Source organism: Abramis brama, assembly GCF_963993115.1.
Source record: "Abramis brama genome assembly, chromosome: 2".
NCBI classification, from domain to species: Eukaryota; Metazoa; Chordata; class Actinopteri; order Cypriniformes; family Leuciscidae; genus Abramis; species Abramis brama.
In genome coordinates this window covers 54,523,468-54,536,373 of record NC_139964.1, presented here as the reverse complement: position 1 = coordinate 54,536,373, position 12,906 = coordinate 54,523,468, and the positions used below count along the sequence as shown (strand labels likewise).

The 12,906-nt window shown below is 38.2% G+C and overlaps 1 protein-coding gene across 2 annotated transcripts in view; it reads right to left on the bottom strand.

Annotated features, from left to right (window-relative positions):
- Positions 1-8,269: 8,269 nt before the first annotated feature.
- Positions 8,270-12,906, bottom strand: part of mtnr1aa (melatonin receptor 1A a) — a 104,374-nt gene continuing 99,737 nt past the window's right edge. Inside the window, exon 2 of one of the 2 annotated variants that reach the window (XM_084106724.1) lies at positions 8,270-10,700. In XM_084106724.1, the coding sequence (XP_083962850.1) occupies positions 9,832-10,700 (869 nt within the window). In that variant the 3' untranslated portion in view covers positions 8,270-9,831. The remainder of the gene's footprint in view (positions 10,701-12,906) is intronic. The other variant, XM_084106725.1, reaches the window with a different exon arrangement.

The window sequence follows — 12,906 nt, the reverse complement described above, 5'->3', positions numbered from 1 at the left end:
TCTGACCCTCAAAGACCTGTTAGTCTGCCTTTAAAATGTCCACCTCCACTCCATTTATGATCCTAAATTAGATGCACCTGTTTGAGGTCGTTAGCTGCATAAAGACACCTGTCCACCCCATACAATCAGTAAGAATCCAACTACTAACATGGCCAAGACCAAAGAGCTGTCCAAAGACACTAGAGACAAAATTGTACACCTCCACAAGGCTGGAAAGGGCTACGGGGAAATTGCCAAGCAGCTTGGTGAAAAAAGGTCCACTGTTGGAGCAATCATTAGAAAATGGAAGAAGCTAAACATGACTGTCAATCTCCCTCGGACTGGGGCTCCATGCAAGATCTCACCTCGTGGGGTCTCAATGATCCTAAGAAAGGTGAGAAATCAGCCCAGAACTACACGGGAGGAGCTGGTCAATGACCTGAAAAGAGCTGGGACCACCGTTTCCAAGGTTACTGTTGGTAATACACTAAGACGTCATGGTTTGAAATCATGCATGGCACGGAAGGTTCCCCTGCTTAAACCAGCACATATCAAGGCCCGTCTTAAGTTTTCCAATGACCATTTGGATGATCCAGAGGAGTCATGGGAGAAAGTCATGTGGTCAGATGAGACCAAAATAGAACTTTTTGGTCATAATTCCACTAAACGTGTTTGGAGGAAGAAGAATGATGAGTACCATCCCAAGAACACCATCCCTACTGTGAAGCATGGGGGTTGTAGCATCATGCTTTGGGGGTGTTTTTCTGCACATGGGACAGGGCGACTGCACTGTATTAAGGAGAGGATGACCGGGGCCATGTATTGCGAGATTTTGGGGAACAACCTCCTTCCCTCAGTTAGAGCATTGAAGATGGGTCGAGGCTGGGTCTTCCAACATGACAATGACCCGAAGCACACAGCCAGGATAACCAAGGAGTGGCTCTGTAAGAAGCATATCAAGGTTCTGGCGTGGCCTAGCCAGTCTCCAGACCTAAACCCAATAGAGAATCTTTGGAGGGAGCTCAAACTCCGTGTTTCTCAGCGACAGCCCAGAAACCTGACTGATCTAGAGAAGATCTGTGTGGAAGAGTGGGCCAAAATCCCTCCTGCAGTGTGTGCAAACCTGGTGAAAAACTACAGGAAACGTTTGACCTCTGTAATTGCAAACAAAGGCTACTGTACCAAATATTACAGCCCGTTCTCATCCCAAGGCGTCATATACTGACGCTTTTGAAATTTCGTCTACATTCGACGCACCCTTTAACGTCAATATGAGACGCAGATAAATATGGGCCAGAAGGCGCCTCCTAGCGGTCTAACCCTAACCCTACCCCAGACCTAAACCTACCCATAATCTGCGTCTCATATTGACGCTAAAGGGTGCCATGTGCGTCGAATGTAGACGAAATTTCAAAAGTGTCAGTATATGACGCTCTAGGATGAGAATGCGTTGAATATTAACATTGATTTTCTCAGGTGTTCAAATACTTATTTGCGGCTGTATCATACAAATAAATAGTTAAAAAATCATACATTGTGATTTCTGGATTTTTTTTTTTTTTAGATTATGTCTCTCACAGTGGACATGCACCTATGATGACAATTTCAGACCCCTCCATGATTTCCAAGTGGGAGAACTTGCAAAATAGCAGGGTGTTCAAATACTTATTTTCCTCACTGTATATTCAACAATATTATTGATCTGACTGCACTGACACTATTGGATGAGAACTGAACTGAGCTGGACGACCATATCACTGTTTTATTGCAGAACTGCTTTATAGATGAAATTAACTAATTTAATAATTGATTATCTTTACAATAGAACTGAATCAATACTGAATTGACTTCAGCTGAACAATGACACTATTTTCTTTTAGAGCCACTGTTCAGCCAAAAGGAAATCTATTTGCACCATTGAATCATTTTCCTTTCATCACTGTAAATCTGCTTTTTCAATCTGTACTGTATAAAGCGCTATGTAAATAAAGGTGACTTGACTCTCTTGGTGAACTGAAAGTGTGACTAAATAATGTGCATCTTAATTAATCTGCCAGTACTCACTCACATTACTCATCTGTCAAGACCTCAGGTCATTTGTGTCTGTGTGAAAGTTTGATCACAACTCAACATGGCTGCCACTAAGCAACAACAACCAATCTGGATGATTCATGCCCTGTCATGTGACTCGTTTCACATCTCATTCAATTCAGCTGTGACTTACTGTATGCTGCCTTCACGTGCTATCGGAAATTTCCTACCCCCCACTTCTGAAGTCTTGATTAAAAGCTTGTCACATTCAAGTGCTTTGTTGTCAAAAGAACATGAATCATGGAGGACACCAGATTTATTCTTTATTGGGAAAGTCTTATTAAAGCCAAAATGATATTTAGCGTCCCATTTAATGTAAACATTCACCGCTCTATCTAGATAGCTGACGATTCTGGAATTTTGGTCAAAATTTTTGCTGTGTATGAAACATACAATACGCTTATTACAAGATAAGGCGATGTAAAAAAAATTTGTTTTCCATTTGAATACATTTTAAAATGTAACCTTTTCCAGTGACGACAAAGCTTAATTTTCAGCTGTCATTACTCCAGTCTTCAGTGTCACGTGATCCCTCAGAAATCATTCTAATTTGCTGGTGCTCAATTATTATTGGTCCTTAAATATTATTAATGGTTCTTACTATTATCAGTGCTAAAAAGAAAAACGAAATCTTTTATAACATAGCCCAAATGTCTTAACTGTCACTTTTGATTATTTTAATGCATCCTTGCTGAATAAAAGTATTAATTTCTTTAAAAACTAAATCTGATACCCTAAACTTTTGTTTATGATTAAACAATGATAGTGTAACATGGTTTCCACAAAAGTATGAAGCAGCACCCCAGCAAACACATTTACGTTGTGGCAACGTCTGTGACAAGTTGCATTTCTATTATGGTAATGTCGCGTTGCTGGCAACATCTACGTGCTCGCAACATTGTAACAACGTAGAATTGTTAGATGCAACAGGGCAGTTGTTGCGCGACTTCCAGCAACTGAGAGATGACGTTCTTCAGACAATTATTATTTTTTATGCTATAGATATCCTCCATTTAGCATGTTATGTTTTGAGGTTAATTTTTAATTAGTCAGATGTTAGATAATTAACTTATATACTTATTAAAAATTGTGTATCCTTATTATTATTTAATGGGCCTATCAGTAAATTAGCCTAATTATAACCTGCAAGTGTACACTTTGAAGAGTAAAAATGACGAATGAATTAATGAAGGTTACATTAATTCAACTTTATTAAAACTGCATGATACCTAATCAAATTGCACTTCCAAAAGTCATACATTTGTGAAAAAAGAAAAAAACTAAATAAACGAATATACATTTTTTTTAAGTATATTAAATAAAACATAAAAAGCAAAGGCAGATCAGAACTTTTAATGAACAAAACCGGGTTCTGTACATGGCAGAGAGGGGAGCTTAGTCGAAAGCCGGGCGATAAAGGCCGGTAACCGGAATCAGTCCAGGAAACATCAACAAATCCAGAGGAGCAAAGAAACGAATGAGACTAATAGTGTTGGAGATTTTCCTTTGCCTCATGTAAAAGTCTGTATTGCTGTGTCTCAGACAGAAACCAGGTTAAACCAGGTCAAAGGGTTTGTGAGGATAGAAAAGTGCCTAACAAGCCCAGAGAGAAGATGTGTATAGGTGGTTGATACAAGATGGTACTAAAAAACGTTAATTAAGATGATGGATGGAATCGGACACTGCAGGTCTAGGGAATCATGTTACCTGAGATATTTAAAAAATAAAATGGGTGTGTCCAAAGATTTTTCCACCAATAAAAAGATGTCTCCGGGAAAGATGATTCTAACGGTAACGAGATCTCGAGGCGGAGCTAAAAAGAAAAAGATAGTCACATTAGAAAAGTCACTTTAGAAGTTGAAGGTTGTGTTTGAATAATTACGTATCTTATTTAGCTGAGGTAAATTAAACCCAATTCTCTCGTATCCTTGCTCGATGAAGAATGAGACGAACCAACGGACGGTTGAAATTTAAAAGGCTGATTTTCACGCTTCAGGACAGTGACGAGTACATAATGTGGTCCAGTGGTTGTCCAGACACCCTTGGCACAACCTTAAGCAATGGCCCTGAACAGTGGTTTAATGTCAACATTGTGACAACTCTGTAACAACCTTCACCACACAACGTAGTTATAGCAACCTTTTGGCCATGTTGTTAAAACGTTGTTAGAAGGTTGGGTAAGCTGTGCCAACGTTCTGTGTTTGCTGGGAAAACTGCTTTCAACATTAATAATAAGAAGAAATGTTTCTTGAGCACCAAATCGACATGGGATCACGTGAGACTGAAGACTGGAGTGACGGTTGCTGAAAATTCAGGATAAGAGAATTCATAAGGATAAGAGAATGGTTATTCCAAACTTTTGACCAGTAGTGTATATACTTAAATATTATATTTCTGGCATCCCATAATTTAAACTGCACAATGAAGTACAGCACATCACATTGTACCTGAGTATTTACAGTTCTTGGCAACCCTCTATGTATTAGGTACATTTATTTGTACCTGTCTGCTGCCTTTCATATCACGGATCAAGATATTCATTCAGCTTGGGTTTGTGGGATTGGAGGCATTTTTATTGTGCCATCAGGCAATCAGCGTTGTAGTAATGTCATATCCCTGCAGCTTCAGATTGGCTTCTGACTTGAAAGCAGTGTCACTGCGACGTATGCCATCAAAGTACTGCAAGAGTGAATCGAGGGCAGTCAGCTGGCTCATTCTGCACAGTTTCTTCAGAGTGACTGCACAAGCTCTGATGATGACACAGCTGTTTCACAATTGACCAGACTCACTGATGACAACGATGATGTGCATTTTGTTTTTATTCTGACACCTTCAATTACACTAATGCTCACAAATCCATGTTTTTATAACAGTAAAAACTCCATTTATGTAACCTAGTATTATATTGTCATGGCTTATTTTGGAATAAAACTCCTTGTAAAACTTGGATAGATAGATCTGATAGATATTAAGCAATACATAAAATACTAAATGAAAAGTGTTTCTGTTGCTACATGAAAACATCTGTGTATTTGACAAATATTGTTTCCAATCCACTTCATCTGTGATACAGTGCACTGCATGAGCGTAGCAGGAAGCAGAAAGTGTCCGTATAGCTATGTCTCTGTAAAAGTCGGATCACACCATTGATCACGTGGCATTTTTACAGCTCAAGTGATTGGCTAAAAAAAATGGTTGCAAAACTACGTGCCCTAAACAAAGACAGTAGATTTCAACTCACCAGCTGAGCAATTTATATTCAAGGTATTATATAGACCTCCTTAAGTCCACAAGTGTGAATTAAAGGGATAGTTCACCCAAAAATGAAAATTCTATCATTAATTACTCAACCTCATGTCGTTCTAAACCCGTAAGACTTTCATTCATCTTCGGAACACAAAATCTTTTTGATGAAATCTGAGAGCTTTCTATCCCTCCATTGACAGCTATGCAACTACCAATTTGAAGCGTTAAAAAAGTTCATAAAGAAATCAGAAAACTAATCCATATGAATTGAGTGGTTTAGTCCATATTTTCTGAAGAGACTCAATCGCTTTATATGATGAACAGACTGAATCTAGGCTTTTATTCACGTGTAAACATTCATCAACGCACACATCAGTTATGATAAATGGAAGCTCAAGCATTTTCGCTTGACGTGCGAGAACCAATGAGGTTCATTCTCATGTGTTACGCAGCACGTTTGAGCTTCTGCAAGAACCAGTGAGGTTTGTGCTCGCACGTTCGGTTGAGCTTCTGTTTATGTTAGATGATCAGTGTTTATATGTAAATAAAAGCCTAAATTAAATCTGCTAAGTGATCAAGAAAATTTGCACTAAACCGCTCAATTCATATGGATTAGTTTTACGATCTCTTTATGAACTTTTTGAAGCGTCAAAGTGGTAGTTGTGTAGATGTCAATGGAGGGACAGAAAGCTCTCAGATTTCATCAAAAAGATCTTTATTTGTGTTCCAAATATGAACGAAAGTCTTACGGGTTTGGAAAGACATGAGGGTGAGAACATGAGGGAGTAAGAAGGGTGAGTAATTAATGACAGAATTTTCCTTTTTGGGTCAACTATCCCTTTAAAAACCAGCAAATTGTTGGTTGAGTGATAGACCAATCTGTGCATAACTACACATCTTGTGCCCCAGGTTGTTGTTGTTTTCAACATGAGTTTACTGTACATTTACACAGGGCTATGGTTATCCCTGCATGCTGACATTGGGTTTTTATGACAGAGAATTTCATGCAAAGGTAAAAGTAGGTTCCGGACCCAATCCTGTGGATGCTGGATTCAGATCCACACAGTTCCAGCACAAATTAAAAGAATTGGAATCTAGACTTGTTGGCTGATATGTAGGCTACCTTTTTTTTTTTTTTTTTTTTCAAGATTACAATGACAAACCACAAGATACAAATGATTCTCACATTGAGGATAATTTAATATGTATGTGTTCTTTAGTGGCAATACGCAAAACTAAACCCATACACATAAAACTGGGGTTGCTTAGACACGGAATAACAGAACTGGGTCAAATAACTCTATCACAGGTGATTCTCCATTGGAAATGCTTTGCAGTCTAGGAATATTCTTAATCTGTGTCTGGGAAGCTAAGGGCTGCTCATCTGCAAATCACCTCAAATTAAATGGACTATTTTTGAATCAGCTCTGATATCATCATATTACAGCAGCCTAAACCCTGATCAGCCTGCGTCCGGCGCTTAAATCTCTGTCTCACGTACAAGAAACAGCAAATCAACACAGATTCATTAAACCTAAAATTGCTGTTCGTACCAAAAAAAAAAATCCATACACTGTGAATGATAGCTTCCACAAAATTGACCACCTTTTATGTTCCAGCCATAACCACACCTGGACGGGGTCAGAATAAATCACCCCTCCTTCCACATAAAGTTTTCAGTTATTTTTATAAAAAGATATGAATCCCTTGGTCGCAGAGGGCGATAAAGGCAGGACAGGTACAGATTAGTGCATAATTCTGTTAGAGGGCAGTGTAAATCCTGGCATTTTTATGTTGTTCATTCGCTCTCTAACGCACTTGTTCATTCAGTTGGGTTGGATTACACAGAGTGATGTCACAACAGCATGTTTCTCTCTCTCTTTATCGAGCAACAGTGGTGGGCGTTCAGCTAGAACTATTGCATAAGCTTCAATATAATACTGTACTTTAATACTTTTATCGGAGTGTTGATGATACTGCCTGCTTTTTGCCCCAGAAAAATATCTGCACCCGTTTTTAAGAAGAAAAAAAAACTTTCAAAATGTTAGATTTTATGGTTAGAACAAGATTTATTTATTTATTTATTTATTTTTGCTAATGGCATAAAAGTACACGTTCAGGGTTTATTCTCTGGAATAAAACGTCTACAAATTTTATTTTTTAAGCAGCTTTTATCTTGTTTTAGCTGTTTTACTTTTTTTAAATCTTGTTTTAAAGGGACAATGTGTAGGAATTTCTCCCATCTAGTGGTGAAATTGTATTTTGCATTCAAACGAATATTGCTCTCCAGCGCCTCGCTTTTTCAAATGCATTGCGTGTAGCCGTTACGTACCATAAAGCTATGACAGGATGTCTTTTAATAGCACTTCATCGAGTTCTACTGTCTGTCTATATAATAAAGTACACAACCAAGCAATGAAAAAAAGCTTGTAATTAAAGACCGTAACTTCAGCGTCTCTTTTGAAAGCTTTCTCCTGCATTAGCTCTTTCCACCTGGAAAAAGCTATCCCGACATTAACCCTTGTTTTTTGTAATCTCCGGTCACGTTTCGTTTTTACGGTCTACTTTGGACTTTTTCGACGACGAGGACTCCTTATCCTGTGACTAACCATACAGTGCAGCCTTTTAAACTTGCCGGGGCAGTGACAAGCGCCTCTCACTGCTCTGCTCCTCCATTTCTGCTGGTTTCAGTCACGTGACGCTGGCTCTGAACGAAAACGCGTTGTGGAAACGCGTTGTGGAAACGCGTTGGCCTAGTACTTTTTGTCCCTCTCTGCTATTATAGTTTTTCAAGATGGCGGAACTACATGGAAGCCTCCGTGGACCTACCCGTCACATGTATATAAAGATAATAAATTCTTCGTTTACGAGGATTAGTCTGATCATTGGCAGAGGTATTTGTACACCATTGAGGACATATTTAAGAATAAAAATATTGATTTTAGATAATAAAATACCTAAAAAACTACACATTGTCCCTATAAGAATGATTAAATTTTTTTACTAGAAAATAAAATAAAAAATAATAACATCATTCTCACATATTCAAGAGATATAAAATTCCATCTTTTTTTTATTTATTCATCGAACACTTTGATTTTAACATTTTTACTCAGTTTGCATATGAACTTGTCATTAGATCCATGCATACAAAGAGTGGAGAGGGACAGATAACAAGAAAAAAAGAGGGAGAGAATAATAATTTAAAAAGACAGATAAAGCTAAAAAAAGTAGCAGGAGGAGAGGACAGAGACCCTAAAGAGTAGGAATCCCATACTTTCATACATATTTGCTGGGGATTGTGGGAAAGCAGCAATCCAGGAGTATTGCTTTCTCAAATGGAGAGTAACAGTAGCAAACCAGGTGAGGTCATTTCAAAGCAGTAAACTCCGTAGAAACGCAGTAAACCTCTTTTGTAGAGAGTGTTTGTAAAGTTTAGGTCACATTTGTGGCCAGGCATTGTAGAGATAATGCTGATGTTCATGGCATCATTTTGACAACGTTGTTATTCATTCTTCACTGAATTATCAACATCAGTGAAACACACTCAATATATATTTATATACAGTAATAGTGCAACAGTGCCCGCCCCCATTTGTAGCGGCGATGGTTCCAGAAGTATTTTTCCCTTTTATTTTTCCCATTGGGTTTTGAAACAATTCTTTGTTAAAGCGTTAAACCATGAACCAAGCCGACCAGCTATTAGATGAATCACAACATTACAAACTTTTATTTACTTAAAAGTACTCAAGTACTTGAAAATCAGACAAAAAGACAATACAAGACGGTGTACTTAACAGCTTTATTGAGGGAAAGAACTACAATCCCAGTAAGCATTGCAAATGACATAATCCCTTGGCATGTTTCCCAGCAGAGCTCTTTTGGCACAATTTGATTGCTACAATTTTCTGATTGGTGGAATTTTCTGTATAGCATCATGGGAAATTTAGTTTTCACCAGGAATTCAGCTGTTAAACTTTTTTTTCTTTTTTTTTTTAATCAGTCAAAATAATGCGAACAGATGGCTTCAGCAAAAGCATATATGATTGCTTACCAACCTCAGAGCTCACAACATGTCTGTATTTAAAAGTTTATATCATTACAAATGCATTTCCCTGGAGAAAATGAATAGAGTTTATACTTCCGGAACCCAACTGTTGCACTTCATATTTATCAAACACACCTTCATTTTTTTTTTCTTTCAGACAAAGATACTGATATAAAATCATTACACAAAGTATGTTTTATAACATAGATTTGTTGATATAATCACTGTAAATATTAAAACAAGAAATTCATACATACTTACAAGTACTTCTGACCAATGGTGAAAAAAGTGCTTTATAAAAGACAATGATAATAATTTCCTGTTTGTATTAATTGTGTTGAGGCAACAAATCACAGTTTCAGGGCTGCATCTTAACAACATATTTGGTTATCAGTTTGTTTGTTTTTTTAAATCAAGTTTGCTTAGTTGTGTTCTCTTCAACTCACATGCATATACACTCACGCTGTTCACACAGAGTCCACCTTGACCTGATTGTTGTTGGTCATGAGTGGCGAAGGTTTGCTCTTGAGTCTTTCTTGCGCTTCATTTGAACTTTCCCCGAATAAGATCCTCGCAGTACATACCGACACCACGATACGCTTATATTCGCGACGGAAGTTCTGGTTCAACACTCCATAGACGATTGCATTGAGGCAACTGTTAAAGTATGCCATGAAATAACTTGCCACAAAGAGCCATTCAGGTATTAAAGGAACCACACGCTCTGGAGAAATCGCTACCGCCAGCCCGATGAAGTTTAATGGTGCCCAGCACACGGCAAAGAGCACAAAAACAACAAACATTGTGACGAAGTTTCGTATGTCGTGAGGCGTGAGCTTGGGACGATTGTCAGGCTTGACTCGTCGACGCACCTGTATGACAAGAACCCAAATTCGTAGGTAACAGTAGGTGACGATCATGATAGGAAGGATGAAATGGAAGAAGACAACGGCGATTGTGTATGCCGAGCTCGCTGACTGCTCGAACGTACAGGAATAAACCCGTGGGTCATACTGCAAGGAGCCCACAAACAAGTTGGGCACGATTGCGAGCACCGTCAAAGCCCAGATTAACAGTACGTAGCAGACTGAGTTTTTGTCACTGTAGAGCTTGTCATACTTCAAGCTGTGGCATATATAGCAGTAGCGATTAATTGCGATGCCGGTGATGTTGAAAATAGAGCCGATTACACTGACGCCCATCAGGAAGCCGCTAATTTGGCAGTGCATGTATCCCAGGTTCCAGCCCTGGTTAAATATGGAGGTCAGGACCAGTGGATATGGGTAGATGGCCACCACCAGGTCCGCCACTGCCAAACTCACCACAAAGATGTTACCTGAGGGACAGACAGAAAGAGAGAATAAAGGGTAAGGAGTCGATGACTGCATCCAAAAGCTTAGACAGCTTACATGTTGGCTTGCTGCCTTTACTGTAAAAAAATAAGTTGAGTTAACTTAAAAGTTAACTTAAAGCAACCAGCTGCAAACCTTTTTTTGACATTTTCAACTTAAGTAGTTTTGACCAAACCAGAAAATTGTATTATTCAAGTGCATAAAAAAAAATTAAAAAAAGAGTAAAATAGATCATCTAACAAAATAGAGGCTGGATTTTTTTTTTACAGTCAGGCAGTGACTTTACAGGCAGCGTTTGTGCATTAAAGGGGTGGTATAATGCCCTTTTCACAAGATGTAAAATAAGTCATTGATGTCCCCAGAGTGTGTATGAGTTTTAGCTCAAAATATCCCACAGATATAGCATGTTAAAATTGTCACCTTTTGAGGGTGAGCAAAAACGCACCGTTTTTGTGTCTGTTCCTTTAAATGCAAATGAGCTACTGCTCATAGCACAGAGGGCAGAACTTCAACAGCTTGTGTCCTTTTACCTCACACAGACATGCACTGGAAATTTCAAAAACTTTTAGCCTTTTATGTTCAAACCGGAGTCAGAAAGAGGGAGAGACTCAAGAAGAAGTGACAAGATGTAGACAATAATTTCTGATTGGTTAGTTGGTAAATTTATGTAGCTTATGTGTAGTTATCTTCTAGTCACTGATTAGCATATTCTGTCTTGATAATCAATAAATTGTGTTCAGGGGGCGGGGTTTATGTAAATTCTAGGGTTGGTAATGTCACTAACCCTGGAGGAATGTCATGTAGTCCCTACCAGCCGTTTGTTGTAGTCCTTAAAAAGCAATTTCTTTAAAAGAAAATATCTCCCTTTGCTTTGAAATTTGAGCATTGTAACTTTGCAGATGTTGTTTATGCTCAAACAGCAACATTACACACTAACTAAAGTTAGAAAAGTGAAATCATATTCAACCACCCCTTTAAGGTTCTTCCTGAAACTGATTTCAGACAGATTAACCATAGGCAGCATAACCATTTAATGATCTACAGCAGAATAGAGAGATTTGGTGATTATTGTAATACAATACACTAGAAATGACATGAAAAGTGGAAAAAAATTTGTCAAACATTTTCATTTACACAAACTGACTACTAAACGCCATTTACAGATGCCATTTTTATTTTATTTTTTCGCTTTACTGTCGTAATAATCGAACACACAGAAATGTGGAATATCAGAGGCAGTGAAGGATACGGCTGACTTCAAAAATCAATCAGGATGTGCATTGTTGCCTTCCTACCTCCGTATGCTGCCTATGGAGGAAGCATTTTTCAGCTTTCAGAAGCAGCCTACATAGTAACTCTTTTTTTATTTTTATTTTTTATCAAGTAAACGGAATATGTTTACTAAGTCTTTCAGGCGACCTTTTATTGCCCCATTAACATTTTTATTACCGCACTCCAAACATTTGCCTCCTTTGATCCACAGAATGCACGCTCTATAAATGAGGGTGCACATGTGTGTTTAATGTGAGAGTGTGCAATTATTAGTTTCCCCCATTGTGTGGATGGTTAGGCATGGCCTATAGCTGATGGCTGCATTAGTGAAAGAACATGGGAGGTTTTAATGAATGCACATCTCTATTTGCCGCCAGACACAAGGACTTGACATTGTGTATAAAGCTGAAATAATTAACTGACATCGAAGAGGGAAACACTAAAGGCAGTTGCAGCTGAGCTGTACTCTGTATAGCTCCCTTCTCTCTGAAGATTGTTTAAGAAAACACATGTGAATGGCAACACAGAGGCTTTATGTCTCATTCATGAACACAATACCATATCTGGAGTTATTGCATTACAATAGCACTGGATTTAATTCACAAAAAGGAAAGAAAAAGCACAAAAGAGAACTCTTTAATATGTAATTTATCTCCCGTAGACAACAATGAAACTATTTGGAAAGCAAAATTTTCCTCAGATTCTTCAACTCACATGCTTCATAAGGGACCAGTTTACCAAGATACCAAAGTCTGCAATCATCAACCTGGACCATCTAATGCTTTTCTTCCTGTTCGACAATTGTCTCCTTTGTGTCTATATCCTAATTCAGGGGTTATGAAACTGGGGTCGCCACAAGAGGGTGCAGTGGAGTTTGCAGAAGAAAAGCCAATTATTTAGTTTTGCAACAACATTATA